General features: G+C 44.8%; 3 protein-coding genes across 3 annotated transcripts; 1 reads left to right on the top strand and 2 right to left on the bottom strand.

Annotated features, from left to right (window-relative positions):
* Positions 1-796: 796 nt before the first annotated feature.
* On the bottom strand, positions 797-6310 carry PVX_115170 (hypothetical protein, conserved; the record flags this gene model as incomplete). The annotated part of the gene is made up of 1 exon (XM_001616374.1): positions 797-6310. One exon carries the CDS (start codon positions 6308-6310, stop codon positions 797-799), a length of 5514 nt encoding a protein of 1837 aa, XP_001616424.1.
* Positions 6311-8346: 2036 nt separating this feature from the next.
* On the bottom strand, positions 8347-11730 carry PVX_115175 (pre-mRNA splicing factor RNA helicase, putative; the record flags this gene model as incomplete). Its single annotated transcript, XM_001616375.1, has 1 exon — positions 8347-11730. The coding sequence occupies one exon, from the start codon at positions 11728-11730 to the stop codon at positions 8347-8349; it is 3384 nt and encodes a 1127-aa protein (XP_001616425.1).
* A 2769-nt stretch (positions 11731-14499) lies between these two features.
* PVX_115180 (hypothetical protein, conserved) lies at positions 14500-24714 on the top strand (the record flags this gene model as incomplete). Its single annotated transcript, XM_001616376.1, has 1 exon — positions 14500-24714. One exon carries the CDS (start codon positions 14500-14502, stop codon positions 24712-24714), a length of 10215 nt encoding a protein of 3404 aa, XP_001616426.1.
* Between the last annotated feature and the right edge of the window lie 228 nt (positions 24715-24942).

The raw sequence follows: 24942 nt of genomic DNA, 5'->3' as shown, positions 1-24942 counted from the left end.
CTTTGGAGTGCCCTCTCCGTTGTAACCGCCTTACCGATGCGCACCCATATTCCATGAAGCGCACTTCCATTAAGCGATGATGTTGGAAAAGCGCTTACTTACATACACCCCTTTTTTTTTAAAGCGGCGGGTGGCTCAAAATTTTGGAACAACATTTGTTTATGCTCATTTAAACATTTGACGCATTTCGAAAAGGGAGGCATGCGAGTGGATGGACACGCGAAGTGCTCTTTTCAAACGTTTGTGATTTATTTAAAAAAAAAAAAAAAAAAAACACAAATTTTATGTTAATTTGGGTTGATATAGCTATGTTCATACGCGTTTTATTGGAAGAAGAGGTGCACAAAAAAAAAGGGGAGAAAAGGAGGGCCAAGCGATGTGCGAATGGGGTGGACCAAACAAATGCGGGGGGGGAGGGGTCACATATGCAAATGGAGCCATATGGGACCAGGTGAATCGGGCGCGAATTCACACGTGCGTAAGTTTAGCGTGTGCAAATGTGCGTACGTAAGCTTAACGTGCGCACGTCCGTACACCCGTTTTTTTCGCCCACTCGCGATGATTTAAAATTTTAATAAGACGCGTTTTGTGGGATGCTTCCACCCAGCAAGCGGGGGCTCGCTCTTAAAGGGTACCAGCGGCACACCCGGCATAACATACGTACCTACGCGAAGGTATAAAATGGTGCACTTCCGGAACTCCCAGAGCAGCCTCTTCATAATGTGAAGCAACCGCGTGACCTCCTCTGCTGGGCGGCTGCCCCAATTTGCACCTGTCCGTTTCACCCAAAAGGGGGTTACCTCGAAAAGATGGTGTTGCCCTTGTTAGAGGGGCTGAAGGCTGAGGGGAAGTTAGACGAGCTGTTCTGCTGGAACCGGTTAACATTGCTGCTGCCGGGGATGCTACCACTGATGTTGCCACTGATGCTACCACCGACGTTGCCACTGATGCTACCACCGATGTTGCCACCCATGCTGCCACCAATGTTGCCGCCCATAATGCCGGCGTTATGGTTGACCAGCCCGAAGTTGCCGGGGTTGCTGCTGCTGCCAAACGTTGGCATGGAACCTTTGCTCTGGTTGAGAGAAGAACAGGTGCTTTTCTGAAAGAAGCTGCTGGACATGCTGGACATGTTGGACGGTGATGCCATTCCGGGTTTGTTGTTGGCGAGAAAACTGCTACCTGCATTTTGAAACAATTTATTTTCATGTGTCGTGGGGTTACTTATTCCTTTATTTTGATTTGGGAACATGAAGGAGGAATTATTGTGGTTAGGCAGGAACAAGTTATTACTGTTGTTGGCGGGGGGGTTGTTTCCGCCCATCATTCCTAGGGGCGATCTGAACTGGCTGTTATTTTGGGCACTCAGCAGGTTGCTCATGGCATTTCTATTGCCGCTGTTGTTATAGGATAAGCTGCTGAGGTTTCCACCGCCCACGTTGCCACTGCCGACGCTGCTGGCGAACATACTTCCCATGGGGGGGTTGTTACTACCGGGGTTGCTAAACATGTGGCTATTTTTATTGCTCGAATTGGCTTGAAACAGGCTGGTGTTGCTGCCGCTTGAGAGGTTATTCGCCCCTGCAGCAAAGATGTTGCTTTTGGAGGGGCCATTATTCTGGAAGTAGTTCCCATACTTGTTGGCGGAAAGGGAATTGTCCATTCTGCTACCGCTGTTGCTACTGAGGTTGTTAAAGGTGGTGGCCCCAGGAACGGCTGACATTTGGCCATCATACATGCCACCCCTATTGAAGAGGTTTCCACTTTGGCTGGCATGACTTGAGTTCATTCCTCCAGAGATCATGTCGGGCGTGCCAAAGTTCTGCTTACTTCCAAATGCAGACGCGCCGCTATTCACACCTGTGGGGGTGTTTCCCGTAGTGTTCGAAAAAAAAGAGCCACTATTCGTCGCCGTACTCATCATGTCCTTATTTGCGGAAAAGAAATTGCTACTCATCATTTGGTTCCTGCTGGATGGCTGAGCGGATGGGAACATGCTATCCTTCAGTTGAGAGCCACTCCCAGTGGAGAAGTTCTTTCCGAAGGGGGTGCCACTATTATTGTTACTAGCGAACATGTTCGTGTTGGACTGATTGTTAAGCGAGCCGAACATGTTGCCACTGTTGTTGCTTAGGCTGCTGATGCCCATGCCGGCCGCCGCGCTGGGGCCGCTGTTGAATAAATTACTTGAGCCCATTTGCCCGCTTTTCGCGAACTGCGCATTCGCCATGTTTGCACTGCTTGAGGAGAGGCCACCGAAGAGGGGGGAATTCGTGTTGGCGCTGCTGCCCTGGTTAAACAGTCCCGTGTTGGTTGACATTCCCAACGCCCCGCTGCCACTACCGCTGTTGAAGAAGTTCCCGCTGCTCGCGCTTCCGCCGGCTCCAAACAGGTTACTCGCCCCCCCGCCGGGTTGGTTAGCGGGTTGGTTAGCGGGTTGATTAGCGGCTAGACTGGCGGCTAGATTGCCGCTTACATTACCGCTTACATTGCCGGCTGGATTATTCCCAAACATGCTGCTCGCCACGCCCGGCTTGAAGTTACTTCCGAACATGCCAGCTGAAGTATTCGCAGCGCCCCCAAACATGCTGGAGCTGCCTCCCAGCTGGGTCGCGTTGCCGGCAGTGGCCACCGAGTTGGCACTTCCCAGCATCCCCCCAACGAAGGAGTTGCTTCTGTTTTGGTTAAATCCGCTCACGCTCAGAGAGCTGGCGCTGCTCGGGTTAAACGTGTTGCTCGGGCTGCCAAACTGGGAGGGACCTCCAAACTGGTTCATACCACTCGTCGTGGGGGCTGCATTAAAACTGCCGAACACCCCAGCCGGGGAAGAAGCACAAGCGGGAAAGGGGTTTCCGCCACTCCGCGCAAACATCCCGCTAGCACTGCTACCGAGCGCGGAGCCGTTATTCACCATCATGCTGTTGTTAGCAAATGAGGAAGAGAGCCCGAATTTGTTGGAAGCACCAAAGTTTGCCATTCCAAAGGAGAGGGGACCACCGCTGCTCATGCTGAAATTGAAATTGTTGTTACTATGAAGGGGGGAGTAGCTCGCTTGATTAGGAACAGCCGAACCGCTGCTCATATTTGTTATCGCTTCCGGTATGTAGTGAAACAAATTGAAGGCGTTATTCGAGTCCATGGAGGAGAGGTGATCAAATTGGTTGTTCTCTAGCAGCGATTTGAAGCAGCAATCCGAGGCCGTTTTCAAAGCTATCAAGTACTGGTTTTCTTCATTCCATCGTTCGTACTGCTGATTAGGGTAGGAATTATTACAAACGTTTGGGTAATCGGGGAGGATAATTCTAGAGTAGGCAGACCTAAAGTCATACGTCGTGTCACTTTTGGTAAATTGCTCTTCCTGCCTGTACAGTTTAACAATTTTTTCAACAAATAATGGGGAATTAAAACCAGGCACGGAACAATACTGTAGGAAATTTTTCTGGTGATCATCCGGTAGGGGATCCAAAATGAAGGTAATAAAATGATGCACAAAATTGTCACTTAAACAGAAGTGTATAAAGAAGGGATGAATAATTGGTTTGTTCCGAGTAAAATTAATGCAGTTAAAATATTTGGAGATTTTTTTATTATTATCATTAACAGATTTGATAATGTAAGACGCTTTCGTTTCCTCATTTAGGTAATTTTTTATTTGATTTTCCCCAATTTTTACAACTTTCAAATTTTTTTTCGCAAACTTTTCATACATTTGGAAGAGCAAAATTACATTACTGTGGATGTTGCACTTTAGCCGATTTATAATTAGCGTCTGTTTATTCAGCGTGTTGGTGATGTGCTCCTTGTAGCTGTTCGTATCGTACGCATTGTATAGCGTGGTCCTCCTGATAATATTTTGCATTTGCTCTTTCTTCTCCAGTATCATGTCTTTTAGCTCCTCTCTCAGGAGACTCATAATGAAGCAGGACTCATCATCTGTGTTTGTGAGAAAGTTATACACATTATCTATCGGCTGGAATCGCAGAATGTCCATCGTCTTCTCCTCTGAAAAGAGTTGCGAATAATCGGTGAGAGCACCATCCATATATTTTAGCAACCTATTTACATACTCCACAATGGTAAAATTGTTCATATTATTTGTAGTGATGTTATGTATTTTTTTTAACTTAAAGGACATGTTATCTAATTTGAGTACTCCCTTGATGAGTGTTTTACTTTTCTTTTCCAAATTGGTTATCATCGATTCGTGTTGCACCGTTTCGAATTTTATATTTTCAAATTCTTTTTTATCTTCTGTGAGATCTCTCCCCAATTCGTCCAAATCATTTTGGATGTTCTCGATCCTTCTGAGCACATTTTTCATATCCTCTGTGTCTTGTTGCGCTTTTTTGTTTAGCATCTCGAAGGAGTTCTTCCACTCGGGGACAACCCTGTATACTTCTTGAAAATTTGGCGAGTCCTTTATGTAGCTCAAATTTTTACGCTCATATATGTTGTGCAGGTGGGGCACGATGTTGATGATGTTCCTTGCGCACAGGTTTCGGTGGGTGTAGTCGCAGGTCCCGTGGTACAATTTGAACACATTTTCATTCAGCTCTATCATGTCGTGATTTAGGTAGTACATGAAATCGGTTCGTTCTGCCTCTCCCTCTGCCTTTGCAGCTTTGGCCTCAGCGGGGGTGGTCCTCCCGGCGCTGCTTTTTTGCTCACCGGTTGGGTTCCCCGTGCCGCTTTCTTGTGACCCCTTTTTATTCTCCGCCGTGTCCGTGAAGCCATCCCTTTGGGTCTTCCTCATAAGGTATTCATTTTTTTTCTTCATGTAGATTTTTTTCCGGTCGTCCAGGATGTTATCCACATCGTCGTAGAGGCTGTTGGCGCTCTCTTCCTCCTCCTCCGACTCGTTGGCGCCGCTTCCCCTCCTTCTATCATCCAGGATGACAATTTGGGAAATTTTTTCCATGTTGCGCAGAATATCCTCCGTATCATTTGCGCTTTTAATTTTCGGGTGGCACGTATTAATGGTGGACGACACAAGTTTTTTAAATTCGTAATTTTTCTTATTTTGAAAATGTTTCTCCTTTTCCCTGTGTCTCTTTTTGGTGTCCTGTTCGCTCAGAGTAGTGTTAGCCCTTCGAGGGGAGGCGGCAATTTGTTCCTTCTTCTCATCCCGCCGTTCCTCTTTATTCGGCGTCGTCCCTTTATCCGCTTCGGCGCTTTGCACTATTTCGTCTTCGAATTTAATCCTCCTAGGTGCAGGGGCCGCACCTGTTTGGTGTTCCTCCTTCCTGGGGATTTCTCTATCCTGCCGCTGGGCTTCTGTTGGTGGGGCCGCCGTGCCCGCGTTGTTGCTTCTGTGCGTGGCGAGGAAAATTTCGTTGTCCCCCTCGGACCCGCTGATGACGGAGTACAGGTCGTCCTCTTCCTCGTCCTCATCGTCGTTTTGGCCGCCTTTACCGTCTTTACAGTCTTCGTCTTCTTTGTCATCTTTACCGTCTTTACACTCCTCCTCTTCTTTACCGTTTTTACCGCCTTTTCCTTCGTCCCCCTCGCGCGCCGCATCGGAGTTCCCACCCGTGTGGTTATCACTGCTACCATCGCGAGGATCGCCCGAACTGCCCTCCCCCTGCGGCGAACTCTCATTCGCGCAACTTGCACTTTTCGGTTGATCACTGTCCGCTTCCCCGTAACGAGCCGCCTTCTCTACGGGTTCGCTACGCTCGGAGGGTCTAATCCCTTCGTTTCTCTCCGCTGGGTGGCCATTCTTGCTGAAGGAAAAAAGCCTCTTCCAGTTGCTTTTCTTCCCCAAATTTTTCCCTGGCTTTTCGAGCGATTCCAAGAAAGCATCGTTGTCTTCGTAACTATTGGTGTCCCCTCTGTTGAGAATTTTATTCACATACTTTTCCTTCTGATCTATATACGTTGCGTATTCCTCATCTGACATGGAGTCGTCGGAACTGTTTTTGACGTTCCTGTGGGGGTGATAGGGTGAGCTCGACCGGTTGGTCCCATTCACGGAGTTAAACTTTTCGTCTTCATCGGCACGGTTGGCATTTTGCTCATCCCCATCCTTATCCTCATCCTCCTGCACCTCCTCCTCATCGTCATCATAATAATCGTTTCTGTAAACGGAGCTCACACATGAAGACTGGTCTGAAATGGTGACGAATCCTTCGTACGACTGGTCATTCTCCTCGTGTGCGTCAATCTTATCGTATTCTCCAGTGGCGCGATCTATGTCCTCCCCCTTTCCGTTTGAAATGCCGTTCTTATTTTCTTTGGGTTTTTTTTGATTTATGTAATTTTCATATTTATTCATGCCAAAAAACTTTGCGCCATTGTCATCTACATCCATAGTTCGTTGTGTATTGCGTTACTTGGAGGGAAGGGACAGGGGGGTTAGGCGCAAAAGGAAAAAAAAAAAAAAAAAAAAAAAAAAAAAAAAACAGTTTACTCACTCATTTGTATGAATTGCAAGGGGGGTTAAACAAACAATACATGTGAGAAGCTGGCTAGCGGATAGCAGTTGTGTTATGTTATACAAATTTTGAAAAAACGTGGGGGTGGGGAGGGGAATTCAAAACGAACGTAACTTCTCGAACGGAAGAGGCATGTTAAACGTTTGCGTGAAATCCCATTTTGTTCGGCTCCCAGTTGCGCATTTTAATTGGCTTTCTCGCCTGCGGGGATGTACATACAAATATACATATATATGTATGCAATTCTTCCCGCGTGTACATGTAGCATACCCCTTTTAAGCATGAAACACGCACGTTTTTTTCACATGTTTCTGCTTTGAGGGAAGAAACGTGCTGCTGGAGAACATTCGCCCGCATGAAGCATTGGAGTAAGCGTTCGAGTGAGCATCCAAATAAGCATTCCTTTTCCCTTTGGCCTTTTTTTCCTTAATCGGGATTTTGAAATGTTATGCGATATTGCCTTTTTTTTTTTTTCCCTTTTACAACGAAGAGAAAGTGGGCGCAATTGTTTTTTTTTTTTTTTTTTTTCTCACTTAAAAATTGTACAGTCAGTCCATGTCGTTTAAATGTCGCCGTGCGCGCATATGTATAAACCATGGCAGGTAAATGCTTACGTGGTGGAAAAATTTAATTTTCTTTGGGAAAACCCATTTGACAGGTGGGGAAAGGCTAAATGGGACGCAAGTCAACCCAGCGATAAGTATTTTTGTAAAAAGAAGAAAAAAGGGACGTCGAAAAGGATGTTTAATCCTCATTTTTTGGAAATATGTGTTCATATTCTTCCAAGCAAAGCGCTTAGCATTCCCCTTTTTTGTTGTACCGTTTGTGCCATTTTTTGCCGCCCCTCTGTTCGCATCACATATGAGGAAATGATGAATGGCTCCCTTTTTTTTTCTCTTTTCAAACCATTTTGACGCTTCCACATGTTTGACCTCCAACTTGTTAGCATATTGTACCGCTTGGGCAAATCTTGACAGCCCATTTGTGAGAGAAAAAATAAAAAAAAAATAAAATAATAAAAAAAAATGCTCCTTTTTTCCGCCAATGTAGAAACGTGCAGTGCATGGAAAAGGTTGTTCTATACGCCCGAGGTGGGTCCCAATTAACCCAAAACTTCGTTTAAAGGGATCACAACAAAGCGTGGTTGAATGTGCAGATTTACACATAAACGAAATTGTCTAACTGGTAGTACCATTTGTCGTGACTATCTTACAGAATCCTTTCCCTTCGGGGTAAAATGAATGAGCATATGCAGGTATGCACGATTGTCCCCCCCTGTGGTGGAACATTAAACGTACGTAAGTAGCAACGGTGAAGTGGGCCAGACGGGGCAACCCATCCGCGAGTAATCATCCACATGTGGTTCCTTTTTTGCTTTCAAAAATTGCGCATCCGTTTGGCGCAAAAGGGCCAGCTGAGAAATTTTGAAAGTACGCGGTGGTAATTTTGTTCTCTTCCCCCTACACACACCTGTGTCAGGAAATAACCCGCGCATTGGCAGCACAGCCACCCCCCTTTAATAGGGGCTAATTGACTGGAAGAACAAAATTGTGCCAAGAGACGCCCCTACAATGGGGCGCTTGAAAAAAGTTTAGCCAATTTTCCAAAAAGAAAGGAGTTTCAAAAAATGGACAAAAAAAAGCGGGCGGCGTAGCGCTAAAGCGACAACACACAATTGGGGCAGAGGTGCGAAAGAATTGCATCCCGTATGTGCGCAAATAGGAACACATGGGGGTTATAAAAAAACAAAAAAAAATTGGGAACACTCCCAGAAAGGGAGCGCGAAGGGTGCATAATAGTGAGATACGCAGTTGAGAAAAGTGACTGACACGGGAGAGAAGGAAAGGTGGACTGATTCCCCCCACACCCCGCTGCCACACAGCTGACATCTCCCAACCGCGGGTACCCCCATTCAGACACTTTTCATGTAGAAGAAGAGGGGGCCCAACTCGCAGAGCCACTCAGGATCAACCGTAGTCACGTTGCGCATGAACTCCTTAGTAGTAAAAACAATTTCTTGATAAATGACATAATCAGGAGTGTAGCCAATGTTGTAGAGAGACGAGCTGGGGTGCACATGGCAGGAGACATTTGTCCTCAAATTGACGTACTCCGAAATGGACTTCAACTTGGCAGCATTGTGGAAATAGCCAGAACAAATGGTTTTCCTAACGCATTCCCATTTATTATTACAAGAAACGTTTTTCATTTTTAGCGTTTTAATTATGTCACTCAGTTGTGAGTACACTTCCTTGGCCTTATTCATAGACTTATATTGAATGAAATTTTTTGAGCACCAACTGGGGGAGTAATTATGGGAACGCCACTGCAGGTAGATATTTAACAGCGTAAGATGGTCACTCTCTGGGACGGTAAATTTCTCCTTTTTCGATTCGATAGCTTCGCTATTTTCTTTGGCTTCTAAAAAAATTGCAGCTGAGGAGAGCATACTAACAATGATTAAAATTTCATTGGTGCATTCGAAATTTTCACTATATATAACAATTTTGGACAGAGGAGGATCCAGAGGGAAAAGAATCATTTTCTTCCCAATGTCTGTTAAATTGCCTTCATTATTTATGGCCCCCAGTACCCACAATTCGTGCAGAGAGTTTATGATACTCTCCCTGCTAGGTATATCAATAAAATCAAATTCAAAAACGTTTTCTACATTTAACGATTTTAGTAGCAACACGACATTTGCTAAGTTGCTTCTCTGTATTTCTGGAATGTTATTTGGGTATAAATCGCAGAGGAATGTATTTTCTGTGTATAGGCGGTAGCAGATTCCTGCCCCGGTTCTGCCCGCTCTTCCGGACCTCTGATTGGCATTCGCTTGAGAAATGGGCGTAATTTGAAGTACATCCATTCCTATCTTCTGATTATACACCTTTAATTTGCAGTACCCACTGTCGATGACGTATTTTATGCCATCCAGGGTGAGGGACGTTTCTGCTATGTTTGTTGATACGATAATTTTTCTCAAATCGTATTTTTGGAAAATCTTGCTTTGTTGTTCACTGGACAGTTGGGAATAAATGGGGAAGACGTAAAATGGGTGAATCGCATTTTGCGCTTCGTCTTTCTGTGTGTTGCTTCCTACGTGGAGGGGTTGTGGGCCATAGTCACTCTCCTCCCCACTGCAGTTGTTGTCGTGCGGTTTATCCGGTTCGTCCTCCCCAGGATTGCTTCGTACCCCATCGGGTTTATCCCTGATGATGCTTCTAATCCTGTTGAGCGTGTCCTTCTTGTGGCTCTTGGATTCCTTATACGACTCGTACACCTCGTAAAAGCGCTCACTGAGGAGGTAGCACGTGGCATTTATATCCTCCTGCCCCGTCATAAAGATTAGGATGTCCCCAAAATTGTTATCGTAGTTATTATCCGAGATGTGAATTTCTATCGCCTTCTGCACAGCACATTCTATGTAGTCATTGCATGGGCTCCTCAAATACTCTAAGTGCACCTTAAAGGTTCTACCTTGGATGTTGTATATGGGGGCGTTTCCAAAAAATTCTGAAAACTTTTTCGAGTCTATGGTGGCTGATGTGACTAACAGTTTTAAGTCGTTCCTCTTTAGGCAAATATTTTTTAATATGCCAAGGAGTACATCTGTATTGATGGACCTTTCGTGCGCCTCGTCCATTATGATGACACTGTATTTGTCTAGGTCTTTATCTGTTAATGTTTCCCTTAGTAGAATACCATCCGTGACGTACCTAATTTTGGTATCCTTCGTTGTGTTGTCCTCAAATCTGATGGTGTACCCAACTAGAGAACCTATTTCAACGTTCATTTCGTGCGACACTCGATAGGCCACTGAAACGGCGGCAACTCTTCTGGGCTGCGTACAGCAGATGATTCCATTTTTATGATAGCCATCTTCATATAAGTACTGCACAATTTGAGTCGTTTTTCCAGAACCCGTTTCTCCCACGATGATGATAATGTTGTTGTTGTACACTGCATCTAGGAGTTCCTTTTTCGATCGAAAGATGGGCAGCGATTCTTTCAGTCTTCGCAGATCTTCCTTATCCTGCAGAGTGCTTTTTTGCTTCCTACTTTCTTGGTTAAAAATGGAGCTGTACATTTTGTCCTTCTTGTAATCGAAGATGTCTGCATCGGTTTCGCCATCTTCATCTTCGAGGAGGTCACCACTCGAGCCGTGCTTGGCCGTCGAATTGGTTTGCTTCTCCTTGTACATCTTTAGCAGTTCCCCTAACTTGCTTCTCCCTATTTCCCAGTATCGGTCTCTCGCCTTGGAATTCTCATTTTCGTTTTTGAAGTACCTTAAAAATTCGCTCCCCTTCTTTGCCGCTTTTACAAAATCGCAAGTTTCGTCCTTCACCACGGTAGAGTAGGACGTGCTGCTCTTTTTCATGTCATGCGAAACGGCATTCCACTGGTCAATTACGCTATTATGTTTGTGGCTCTCTTTTCTTTCCCCTTCTCCGCGCTCAGTATCATTTTTCAATATTTCTATAAAGGACGGCGTTATGTGCCTCGTCAAAACAACCTTCCTAACTTCATTCGTATTATTCGCTTCGTTAATTTTGTCCAGCTGTAACTTATTGTACGTGGAATGCACTCCTCCTTGTTTTAGCTTATTCAGTTCCCACAGGTTATTGTCTAAATTTTTTTGGTTCACTTTTTTACCTGCACTGTTCATACGTGTGGAGAAATTGGCCAGCATTTTTTTCTCCTTGTGGTAGGTGGAATCAATGTCCATGTTGTAAAACGAATCAACACAGTCGTCTTCTTTGGCGTACCATATTTCGTCCATAATTCGATCGTAATTTCTTTTGTAGTATTCCTCTTGCTTCTTTTTATCGTCCAGCGTTCTTTGGTCGCTTCCCTTTGGGATGGCGTTGCGGCGCTGTCGGTCTTCCTTGGAGCGGCGCACAGGCACGCCGCGGTCTGCATCGCTTCCACGGTCACCACCGCTGCTGCTCCGGCTGGATTGCGACTGCGAGTTCGTATCCACGCTACTGGCACGCCCCTCATTTTTGTGCCTTCCTCCGACGTTGCTCCTTTTCGCAGAAAGGGGCTTTCCCTTGTCCGTTTTTGGCAGATGATTGCTTCCCCTCTTAGCGAATACGAATCCCTTATCAGCAGCATGCGCATTTTTAAAGACGTTCCCTTGGGTGGTGCTACTACTCCCCTTCTGCTTCTCCCTATTTATTTTTCTACGCTTAAAGGTTAAATTTTCACCGCACGCCTTGCTGCTTACTTTCTCCACTGCTCCGCCTGCGTCATCAGATGAGGACGAGCTGTACAGATAAGTTTTCGCTATCATTGGGGGAAAAACGAGGAGGGCGAAGGGAAGGGGCAAAAAAAAGGGGAGAAAAAAGGGGGGAAAAGAAAAGACGTAGTAACCAGCGTAAAGCTCAGCAGCAGACGCATCTTCAAACATGCGCAGAAGCCCCAAACGTGCACTCGTTCGCACATGGGTGTAGGTTGAGTTCACTTGTTTGCGGTGGGGAGAAGCGAATCTTAAGAGTGGCTCGGCCGAATTCGCCTCTCGGTACGCGGCTGCACGGAGGGGGTCGCCTACATGTATGTACGGTACATAGGCATACAAATGGGCATACAAATAGGCATATACAAATACATGCGTATTATGTATGCCCCCCTCGCGATCAATTTCCCACTCACAAAAAACTTTATTTATTTGCTCGGAGCTTTTTTAAATAAAGTGGACGATTATGTAGTGGGTCGGTTTTATCCACCGAAAGCGCCTTTCTGCTCAAGTGCTGCGTCTGCACCGAAAATCGGTTAAGACGGCACGGGGTTGAAATGAAGAAGTCTGGGGCGTTATTTTCAGAGATTCTTTTTTTTTTTTTACCTACTTTTTATGACGACTTACCATTTTGTTTTTCTTTTTATGGGAAACTCTGTTTGGTATTCATTTGTCCAATCGCAACTTTTGCATTTCCGTCGGCAACCCGTTTGGAAGCCTGTCCCGATGGGAAGCAAAAGGATTCGCTGTTTGTTTCATCCCCATAAATGGGGAAGACCCCGAGTGAGCGAGAAATTGGAAAATGTATAGTAAGCGGATACTTTATATAAAAAAAGCGGGAGGGCAAAAAAAAAAAAAAAAAAAAGGTACTTAACGAGCAGTACTAAAGTCAATACATTTATCATACGAACGTGGCTATTCCCCGCGTAAGAGGTACATAAATTATGCCTTTTTTCCCATTCGTAAGGTACAACTATTTTTGCAAAAACGCATTTGAGCAGACGGTATAATTAAAAAGGAGCATTACATTATGTAGCAACCCCAAACCCCTATGTTCTGGAGATATGACAAAACAGAATTAAAAATGTATTCGCCGCGTTATTTACTCATATTTGTTGCTTTAAAATTTTAAATTTCCATTTGAAAAGAAGAATTTCTCCCTTTTTCGTGAATGGAAATTTTTTGCCATTTAAATGTAAAAAGATTATCTTCAAATTGTAGTTGCAAGTTTGTTTAATTTTTGCCAGCATCTATCAGAAATGCGCAAATGAATAAATTATATGCGGTTTTTTTATGAACGTTTTTTTTTTTTTTTTTTTTTTTTTTTTTTTTTTTTCAAACGGATATTTTATAGTAACTGCGAGGGGCATCATCATATACATAATTGCATCCGTAGAATATTCCATACGAACGAGTTAAAAAAAAATTGTTTGTCAAAATAATTGTTAAGTATGAATAATTCCTTTTTTTTACCTTGTTTAGTGAAAATCTGCCTTTTTCCTTATTTTTATTTCCTTCTCACGGATGTAGAAGTTGAAATGGAAACAAGCCAGCGCGCTGGATATATATGTATATAATGCATATGTACATATGTATATAATTAGGTACATATGTATATACATGCAAGTATGTACGTATATACATGTAAGCGCTACGCATATGTAAGTACATATGTATATATATTTGACCCCTAATTTATATCATAGCGTCGCGCATGGCCCTTGTACGCAGCGTTCAATGGAGCCACGCGCTCAGCTCACCACATATATATATCTGTATAATATTCGCATGTTTATGTAAATATGTATTGCATATATGTACGGCCCACGTTTAACCATGTATGCAAGCGCGCGCATTCTATTCATATGCTCGCGCTAGCGATATGGTATTTATTTATCTGTTATATATTTACCAACCCGTTTTTTGTGACGAGGAAAGTTTCAGCGTTCTGCGCTATGAAGATACCCGAGGCACGATGCGTGAGGTAAACGCGACTCCCCCTTTGCATCTGTGCTCACCTCATGTTTGGGAAAAACGCCCACATTGCTTTTTTCATTTTTGCGTATAGAAAGTAGAACCCTTTTTTTACGTATGCCTCTTTTTTATTTCCCCCTTTGTTAGATATGCACTAGTTTGTTACAATTTTTTTTCCTACCCCTCTCCCTTTTTCTGATAAAAGTATATTCTCCAAAATTAACATTTTCGTCCAAACTAATAATTTGTGTTTATGTTAATTAAGTGGTTTATATCACTACACTTGGCTTCCTTTTACCTTTTACCTTTTACCCTTTACCTATTATTGAATTGTTTTTTTTTTTTTTTGAAATTTTTTATATTCTTCTGTTGGTTGTAAAAACTATGCCTCTTTTTTTTTTATTTTTTTTTTTGTGTGTGTGTGCGCATCTCTTTTGATATAAACAGTTGAAGAGATTCTCCATAAACCACATATAGGGTTGAGAACCGGGTGGACTCATGTTGGTAGAAGCGGGAAGGGACACATGAACGTGTTTTATTTTGCAAATGTAACTTTTAATGTGTAGAAATAAAGGCGAAGTTGAACTTAAGTTTTTTTTTTTTTTTTGTTTAACTTTTCGTGGTTATGTTTAATCTGCCTTTATTTTAGCGTAGTTTGTCCCCTCTCGCAAGTGCTGTCCTATATGGGTGATCACCACGTTCCGATTAGGCAAAGCGCATTTAGCGTCACCCTGCGTTTGGCCCTGCTTTGTTAAGTAAAGAGTATATTAGAGGTGACCCAATTTTTATTCCCTCTTTCCTCCTCCCCCTTTCCCCCTTTTTTTTTTTTTTTTTTTGGCTGATATATAAGATATGGAAAATGTGTGTAAGGAGCAGGGGAAAGAAGAGTTGTTCACCATAGACCTTATACTAACAAAGTACGAGCAGTATGTAAGCGGCGCAATACGAAATGAAGAATTGAGGAGGTACATAGAGAGGTTTATGTTTCAGTACAACTGCCTAGATGAATGTGAAAAGAAAATAATTGAAGTTATAAAAAGATGTGAAAATTTTGAGTGTAAAAAATTTCAAGCCTATTATTTGTTCATAACCAATATAGTAAAGGAAATATGCCACATGGAATTGATCCCAATAATATACAACGAAATATTAGAAGAGAGGAATGCCAAAAGTGAAGCATCCTACCTCAGTAGGGACTACTACATAGAGGTAGAGAACCAGAAAGATGCAGAGGAAAATTTCAAAGCCATCTGTCAAAGGGTTTATAAAAAGTACATCCTTGTGTTTATCAAGCTGTTGTATTATTCGTCATATTTGCCCCCCCATTTGATGAACAACTTAATAAGTGCCCTGTCCTGTGTGTGCATATTAATATCCAAATATGACACGTTTAGCGAACCAAATGAGAAGTTTTCGGAGCTTATTTATAGAATATTTTGGAATTATTTTTCCAAAAGTTTTGATTTTCAACATGAAAATTGTTTTTCTCTCGAGGAAAATGATAATGATGAGGAGGAGGAGGAGGATGACACGTCGTCTTCCTACTACAGTGAACTGCTAAATGAGGATGGCTGCTTTCCCTACGCTGGTGTCCATCAGCTTTTTGGCGATAAGAGGAGAAGGAACTCGGTGAGTGAGTCGGCGGATGGGGTGACGTCCATGGCAGCGTCTATGGGAGCGTCTATAGCAGCGCCTACGGCAGCGTCTGTGAGTGCTACCGCGAGTGCTACCCCCGCCGCTTCCCCCATCGCGGTGTCCGCTTCGACCGAAAGGGAGAGCAACAATTTGCAGAAGAGAAAAAAACGGAGGGAAAGAAAAATTCCCGAAAAGTCGAAAGATGCAAAAGGGGAAAGCTGCGCGAGCGAGCAAGTAGGCGAAAATGTCAAGAAAGCGGACGACCCGTTTTTTGCGGGCCACTTCCCACCAGCAGCTGATGGGCAGAAGCGGCAGGGTGATCCGCTCCATGGGGGTGATTACACCATACAGGGGGTGAACTCTGCTGAAGGCTGTCTTCCCGTAGAAAGCAGTGCCAATTGCGAAATTGAAAACGCAGGCGATGCCCAAACCGCTAATGCTGTGGAGCTGAGCGAAACTTACGCCAAAGTGAATAAGCGGCTACATTCGCACAGTGGTGACAAAGAGAAAAAGAAAATAAAAAGGGATAATGAGGGGGCGGAGTTAGCCAACTCCTCCACCCTGCTGAATGCAGAGTGCACAGAGAGTAGGGAGCACAGTGTGGTCCACAGCAGAGATGACGTCAACATAAGCAGTAACCACACGCAGGAATGCCAAACGGTGCACGATGTGGATGAAATGGTAGAGGGTGAGAGGAAGGACGCCGATGCTGCGCCGTCTACTTGTCCGTCTCTGCATTGGGGTGATGAGGGGGTGGAGAAGTTGGCGGAGGTGTATGGCGAGAAAGGGGGAGTCCCTGGGAGGGGCCTCGCAAGGGGGGACCCACTTGGACATCCAGGTGGGTATCCAAGCGGTCACTCAAGCGAGTATCCAAGCGGCCACCCCGCAGGGATTCACTCCGAACACCCCACTGAGGAGACCACCGAGCGGAGAGACTCCTACCCCAGCGAGCAGGACCTCAACCAAGAAAACGTCATGTTCGTGAATGTCCTCCTAAACGTGTACGTAAGTTTATTTAACACAAGAAGTAAGAAGAACTTCCTCTTCTATAGAGACAATCAAGTGGCCTACAACGAGTTCCTGCTCGATAACGTTGAAGTCGTGGTGGACCAAATGAGGAATATGCTGAACAAGATCAGGCACAACTTGGGTGAATCTATCGTTTATTTTTTGAGATTGAAATTTTTAATTCTTCTTTTTCTAATTAAGTTGGCGAAGAGAAACTCGAAGGGTGCCAACGCGGGGAAGTCCGCCGAGAAATTGAAGAAGCGGAGCGAAGCGGCTTGGGGCGAGGACAACCAGCAGGGCGCTGGCAGAGGTGCGTACATGAACGGCGATGGGTATGCTGGTGGTCACAACTACGCGAGTGGTTTAAACTACGCGAATGGGCACAACTACTCGAATGGCCACGGGTATGATGTCAACTTTGGAAGCTACTACGGTGGTGGCGCAACCCACAACTGCAACACCCACCCGAACGACTTCCAAAACGGGTACCCGAACATTCAAGAGTCGGATTGCTTTCCCGTGTGGAGACGGAACGAGTCGGCGGAGGAGAGCAAAATTGATGTGGACCCCCTAAGTAACAGCAGCGTGATGAACAATGTGGATGCGGGGTCTGCGCGGAGCAGCATCGGTGGGGTTGGCACTCCCTGCGGCAACGTCGCAGGCTACGACGTCGGTGTGGGAAGTGGTATAGGAAGTGTTGTAGGAAGCGATGTCGCTAGCGGCATGGGCAGCCTCTACCCGAACGGCCACAGCGCCACGTACGCAGATGACAGTAATAGCACCTCCACGGTCGGCAACAACGTAAACGAAAACGGCATCGATGTTGGTAACGTTTGCGAGAATTTAAGTGGAGAGTACAACTGTGGCATGACGAGTAGGAACCCAGGGAATGACTGCATGGGTGGGAACAACCAATACAGTGGTGCGTTTAACGCAGCTACGAGTGGAAACCCAGATGACGTGATAATTTTGAGTAGGTATGCAGCCTCGTGTGGCAGCCAAGAGGGTGTGCCGAATATTACCAATGATGGGGCGGTAGGTGGCACTAACGAGGGGACTAGCCATTTCGGTAAGGATGCCCCCGCGAGTGGCAGTCAAGAGGGGCTCCTCGGCAATCAAGAGGGGCTCACTGGCAGTCAAGAGGGACCCGTAGTCAATCAAGATGGGCTCGCAAACGATGATACATACGGTAACTTAAACCCCAATTACTGCAACGGAAACGGCGAGGGGGCGTATAGCATCCCCAACTACAGCCCCTACGGTGCGTATTACGTGCAGAACGACCCGGTGAGCGGCCACTGCTCGCCGGGCATCTTTAACGGCAACGACTCGGCCACAGGGATGAACGACATCTTTCTGAGCAACATGAAGAACAACCTGTTTGCGAACGTGCCTGCAGATAACGCTAACATGATTGCGGATGGTGCGAACGTTTTTGCAGATAATGCGAACGTGCCTGCAGATAACGCTAACATGATTGCGGATGGTGCGAACGTTTTTGCAGATAATGCGAACGTGCCTGCATATAACGCTTACGTGGGTGGTGTGCCCCCCCCCGGGCAGGGCTACCCCTACCATGGCGGCGGCTTCCCCCTTGCCAGCAAACACAAAGACGAATTGGGGGACACGTGGAACTGCCACGAGGAGGTGGAGGCAGAGGAAGGAGCCCAACTTGTAGAGGTGGCAGAGGACGAAGAAGAGGAAGAAAGGAGGAAGAGGAAAAGAGAAATTGAAGCAGAATGGGAAGGAGAGCTAATTGGAGGAAACGATTATCAAATGGAGTACGTTATTTTAAATCGTGATTTTCTAAGGAACAGTGTAAAAAAAAGTACATTTGAAATTGTAAAGGAGATGATAAATAACCTATATAGTAATAGCTTCTTAGAGATGCTAGACGTCCTCGTAAAGTGTGTAGAAGTGAATTTTACAGATGAGAATCTCACCATAATTAATCGCATTTTTTCTTGCATGTTGAAGGGGATAAAATATTGCAACGAAATGAACAAGTACAAAATTTATATGTTCATTTTGAGCAAAATTGATAAGCTTATTAAGAGCAAAAGATATGAAGAGAATAACTCCACTTTGAATAACTACAGCTGCTATTTTTTGCTCAATTTGATTTTTAATTTGTTTAAGAGGGACAAGAGGAGGAAGAGAAGGAACATATGGTACTTGCTGTTCGAGATACATGTGAATAAAATGAAGAGGAAGAAGATTAGCATGAAGGTTAACTCGCTTAAGGGGGATGAACAGTCGCTTAGCATGTACCCCCCCCATATGCTTGACGTGAATGATTATCTAAAAAAGAGTAAAAGTAAAAATAGCGAATTTGCCACAAAAATGTTCATATCGTCTCTGATAAGAAGCAATGAGAAGAATAAGCACCTCAGAATGGATCAAATGAAAAGCACCAGCGTAAGCGCGTCGGAAAATGAAAACGATTTGATGTCCCTATGTGATGGGAAGAACTTCCTAATAAATAATATAATCAATTTTTTGCTAGAATGTTGCATTAGCAAAGGATGCATTGTGAGATTTATGAGTCTTAGGATCTTCTACATGATGACCATTCTGTTTATCGAGTTTATAAAAAATAGATCGTTAAGTTATGAAGAAAAGCTGCTCAAAAATTACCTCATGAAATCTATTTACCAGAATTTCTTCCTCTGCATTTTTAACATTCTGAAAGAACCAGAGACGAACATTTTTATTTATATGAAGTTTCGCAATTTGTGTGTGAGTTTGTTATTCATTTGCTCCAAAATTTTGTCTTCCACTTTTCTGAATGAGTTTTACGATAAAGTTATTTCCTACCACCTCTGCTGCGTTGACTACTTTTACAGATGTAAGGAGAGTGTGTGCCTGACTGATAAAAAGGGGGACCACTATGATGACGGCACGTTGAGGAGCATCTACTCCACGTTCCTGAGCAATGCGAAGGATCTTTACCTGTTCGCCTTCTTGATGCTTTTTAAGAATTGCAGAAATATTATGAACTTTAAAATTTTGAAGGGCATTTTGAGGGTCTCGTCGGAGGAGGTTAAGGTGATCCTGGGGAGTTTGCTGTCGCCGCGGGAGGGTGACTGCTCGGAGAGGCAGGACAGGCAGGAGAGGAAAGACACGGGAGGCGCGGCTAACGGTATGGTTAGCGGTATGGTTAGCTGCCCACTTAGCGATGATGTGATCGTGCTGTCCGCCGATGCCGCCGCCGATACCGCCGCGGAGCTGACGGCCGACCCGGAGGGGGAACTGCAGAACGGCGGCGGCTACCCCGGAGACGCGAAGGAACCGAGCAGCCTAAGGAGGAGAAAGGAAAGCAGCAAAGTAGAACCGTTTCGAGTAAAAAACATAAACATGAGCGATTTTCTCACCAACGAAATGCAAATAAAGTTGAAAATAAAAGAGCAAAATGAGGAAGAAAAGAAAAAAACCACGTACAAAAATTTGTACTTTATCAACATATTCTACATAGCAGAATTGAAAAAACTTGGCACATTCGATAACAATTTTGTGTACTACATGTTCAATTGCGTTTTCTGCTTTCTTAACATTTACATCAATCGATTCACCTTTTTTTTTTACTTCATCAAAAACGAGGGCAACCACCGCAGCAGCTACCTGTACGCCGATCACTTCTTCAGCGGCGGTAATAGCGGCGGCAATAGCGGCGGTGGCAACAACGGAAGCGGAAGTGGAAGCGGTAACAAAGACGCGGAGGAGCTGGGCGAAACGAATGAGCACAAGCACGTGCTGGAGTTTATCCTCGAAATGCTGACCCTGTTCAGAAATTTCCTACACATTGTTGCGGTGATGGAGGAGAACCTAATCAACGTAAATGTAGAATCTTTGGTGAAAAAAAAAACGAGAGGAAGCGAATTGACAAATATACGAAGCCTCAAAAGGTTGGTCATCCAAGAGTTACAGAAATTTTATTTCATTTTTGTGAAACTGTTAAAAGTCCTTTTCTTGCTGAACAAAATAAATGGACATTCCATAACCTCCTTCGAGTATTTCTTCTTCAAACTCATACAGTCGTTGGACAATGAACTGATAGAGGTTAACACCAAAAGGCACATTTTAAAATTTTTAAAATATTTCTCCTACAAGAAAAAGTTCAAGGACACCATCATCAGCAGGATTAACCATTTCCATTCCAAGGTGAGAAGCAAGAGGAAGAAAATTTCGGACATTTTTTCGAAAAAGGAATGTAAAAGACAAGAACTGTTCTTCTCCTCCATCAGAAGGCATGACCTTTTTGCTTCCAACTCTTCCTACAACGATGATCGGAAAGGGGAAGTAAACGGCATCCTCGGAAGGGGGCAAACGCATCCCTTTGGTTACGACAATTCTTTCAAAGCCGAGGGGGAGGACGACGAGGAGGTAGAGGAGCCCCACGTGGATGCCCCCCAGCGGGTGAGGGAGCCAACGACGGGGTTGCCCCCCCCGGCCAAGGAGGAGCCGCCTCCACAGGCGCAGCAGTTGCAAAGTGCGCAGAGTACGCAAAACGCGCAGACCCCACTGCCATCACCCGAAGCGGCTAACCAGAACGAGAAAAGGAAGTCGACCAGGAAGAGGTCCGGCAACAACAGCCGAAGGAGCAAGAGCAACTCCAAGAAGGGGCAACCTGGGGCCAACAATTCGGAGGAGGCCACCGCGGCTGTTGTAGAAGCGGCGCCCAAGGAAGAAGACCCCAGTGCCAAAAATGACGGTGCAGGTGAAGACGGAAAAACGGAAAACCAACGAGGCAACGCGATCGGCGGTAACGTGACCACCGCGGAAGGGGAGAAGGCGGCACTCGGCACTTGTGTCAGTGAGGCAAAGGGTGCAGAGTTCATCGAAGATGCCCCCAAGAGTGTAGAGGCAAACGAGGCAATCGGTGCAAACGCGGCCAACTGTGCAAACGCCGCCAACGCCGCCAACGGTGCAACCGCGAAGGCCACCGCGAGTAGAAGCAAGAGGAGGAAATGCAGTAGCACCAAGAAGGACGAAGCGAAGGTTGATATTGACACAAGCCGCTTGATCGGCGCGGAGCAGCAGAAGGAGGAGGCGAAAAAGACGCAATTGGATCCTGCGAAAATTTGCCAAACGGAAAGTGAAGTAAAAGTGGAGCAGCAAGCAGAGGTGGAAAATCCACCGAGTAACACTGCTGAGCAGGAAACTAGGAGAAGCAGGTACGGCAGAAAAAGTGGCGTCAACACGAAGGAGAAAAATTTTAGCCTGCTGATTGAAGAGGAACATGAGCAGAAAAGGAAAAACAGGCGAATGAGCAGGAGTAAGGCCTCCAGTGCGGGGGACAGGAAAGGGAGAAGCGGAGCCAAGAAGGAGGAAGAAGTTAAGGGGGTAGTAGGAGCAGCGGTAGAGGGGGCAACCCCCACCAGTGAGTTTCTAGGCGGCATTCCTGGAGGTGCCCCAAGCAGGGATCAACCCCAAGTGGGAAGCGACAAAATAGGTGATAATAACAATAATGAAGGGGACCCCGCGAAGGTCACGACAGATGGCTTCTTCCCCGAAGAGGCAGCAACTCAGAAAAGAGAAACGAGCGACATTTTGGCAGATGGGAAAAACGCCTCAACGGAGAACAAAGCCAAGGAGGGAGGAGAACAAAATTTAGAACATACAAATGAGAAAAGCACGAGCCTAAAAATTATCCTAAACTGTAATAGCAACATGATAGCGGAGATGGACAGGCTAAATTACTTCAGGAAGTACAGCGCTCTGAGCAGCTACAAAGATTACAAAGTGGAAAAATTTTTCTACGACAACTTGGAGCTTTTCCTACTGAGCATATTCATATTTGAAAAGAGCACCAAATTGAACAGCACGGATTTTTTTTTGGAAAATTTCGATAAAATTAACGAAGTAATTGAGTTTTGCAAAAGGCATCACATCGATAGAGGGATAGAAAAAATTATAAAACATTTATTTTGCTACTTAAGTGAAATAAAAAATAACAAAAAGTATATACATGGAATGATAAAGTTAATTACCAACACGTTTTGGTACATTCCTGTGTACAAAATTTCCCAGTCGCCCTTTTTTTTTATTTCCTTTTGTTGTCTCTTTAAACATTCGAAGAAGAAACATGTGAATAAAATTATTATCCAAAATTTTATTATCATCTGCTTGAATTATATTGACACTTTGAGGAAGCGGACGTACACCAGAAGGAGGAGTCGCATGTGGATTAGGAGCCTCCATCATAGGAGAAGTGAACAGGTGGAGCAGAGAACCACGGAGGTTGAGCAGAATTATAACAAGTTTGGCGCACCTCCTGTGGAAGGTACAAATCAGAAGGTTTTCACTCCGGTGGGGTGCTCCGTGGATCAGGCGGTGGCGGGATCGGTTGGCCGACCGGGGTTAGCAGCCGCGGCGACCACTGCGCCTATAGCGGCAACAGATGGAGCAGTGGGAGTAGTGACAGACGTAGCAACAGGAGTAGTGACAGACGTAACTGGCTTAAATGGCCCAAATGGCGTGACGCCCGGGGGGGGCGCTGAGGCCAAGGAGCAGACGAGCAAAAGCTCAAGGAGCAAAAAGGGGGGCAGCAGAAGCGGGGCGAGCAGAAACTCGAGGTCGAGGAGGAACACCAAGAAGGGGGAGGAAGCTGCAGCCCAGGCGGTAACGTCGAAGGAGGGAGGAACTAACCAAGTGGCCGCTGCTACGGTGGCAACACAAGGGATGGCAGCTGACGTGATGGCAGCTGACGTGATGGCTGCTGACGTGATGGCCGCTGAAGGGATGGCCGCTGAAGGGATAACCGCTGACGGGATGGCCGCCAAACCAACGAGCAACTACCACGAGAACAACTGCAAAAGTGCGCGCACGAACAGCGGAAGCCACCGGGTGTCCAGCGCGATGAGCGGCGTGGCGCCGAGTGACTATTTCCCCCCGCGAGAGGCGCTCCTTATCCAGCGAAGCAAGCGAGAAGAGAAAGAAATAACAGACAAGCTGCTCCTGAACCTGATTAACCTGTATATAAATTTCATGTGCTCCTTTTATTTCTACTACTTAACTTTTTACGAAGACAATTACAACATTTTGAAGAACATTTTATTTTTAGGCATAGATAAGGTGCTACAGAAAAAGGCGAATAAAAAATTGACTAGCTTCGTTTTGTCATTTATGTACATTTTAATTTGCCTTTTGTTAAAAGTGAAGGTGAAGGAGGAGTTCATACTAACGTTGAGTAGGGAAAAGGCGAATGGGCAAAAGGAAATGAGAAGAAGTGAGCGAAGGAGGAGCGAAAAAAGGGAATTTCGGAAAAAAGTGGAGCATACTAGTGGGAAGAGCAGAAGCAGTGACAGTAAAATAAGCGATTCGCGTGGAACAACGGCGGTAAATGACCAGCGAGAAAGGGAGGAAGAAAAAAAGTTTGTGGTGAAATATTTAATTAACCTTATAGACGAAAAGAAGCAGAGAAATGTAAACCAAATTAGCAAGAAAAAATTCAGGAAAAATATAAAGCAAGTTTTAAGCATAAAAAATGGCGAAAATTTGGAGAATTACAGCTACTTTCCAAAAGGATGTTTCTACAAAAATAAAATGGACAAACATATTGAAAAGGTGTTCCAGGTGAAGCAGAAAAAAAAATTAATTATGACAAGTTCGTTAAATTTGAAGGAAAATTTAAAAAAGCTAAACAACATTTGTGTTAATTTTTCGTATAAATTTATTTTCACCCTTTTATCCGAGCCGCTAGCATTTGAAAAGAGCAACGAATGGCTCATCAGTCGCGTTTTTAAGAAGGACATAAAGAAAGACACCAACTACGCGAAATATAACTTTCTTGATTATATTATATATTCATGTTTTTACACTATTTTTTGCAAAACGGAATTAATTAAAATGGTGAAGACCAACTACCAGAGGGTTTCGCCTGACCCTCAAAATAGCAAAAAAGGGTGGGGAAATATTAAAATGAAGTCGTACGTATATAATCAGAAAAAATACTCCACTCTGCAATTTTATTTGGCCGTTGAAATTTTAAATTTAATTTTTAACAATTTAAAATATCTTCCTTTTAGCTCGATAAAGCTAATTATTGACATATTTCTGAACAGATCATTTTTAACCGTTTGGATAGATGGGAAGAAGGAAGAAATAGTAAATAAATTTCAGCGATTATTTCACAATTTTTTCAGCGAAATTTTTTACCTGCAATCTGAGAGGCTTATGCAGCTGCCCTATTTTATGTATCAATATCAGAAAAGTGTCTTTCTTGTAAATTTGGTCATAAACTCCGTTGTGTGCACGAAGAAGAAGCCCGCGGATAATTTCCTCCTCCTGGACATTTTGAAGCACTGCTTCCCGAGGTCCGATTTGGACTACAACAATTCTTCCGATAAGAAGAACGAGGACAAGCGCGGCGTGGAGCGGTCGCACCGCATGTTGCGCAGCAAGAAGGTGAACCTGCCCAGTTGAGGGGGGGGAGCGGCAGGAGGGATGAATCACATGGGGAGAGCCACGCGGAAAGTTGCACACTGGGTTGAAGCGCCCCCGTGAATAACCCCCCTCCGTTCACGTCTCCTCTGCTCATCCGTTTTCACTGGCAAGATGGCTCATTTGATTAGGGCATTTTTCCCCAGCGCATGGGCCATTTGTGTGCGTGCGTACATGCCAGTATATGAAAGCATTCCCTTTCCGCTTTGC

This window comes from Plasmodium vivax, chromosome 11 (genome assembly GCF_000002415.2).
Source record: "Plasmodium vivax chromosome 11, whole genome shotgun sequence".
Lineage (NCBI taxonomy): Eukaryota > Apicomplexa > Aconoidasida > Haemosporida > Plasmodiidae > Plasmodium > Plasmodium vivax.
The sequence above is the reverse complement of the archived record's forward strand: the minus strand, read 5'-3'. Positions and strand labels throughout refer to the sequence as shown.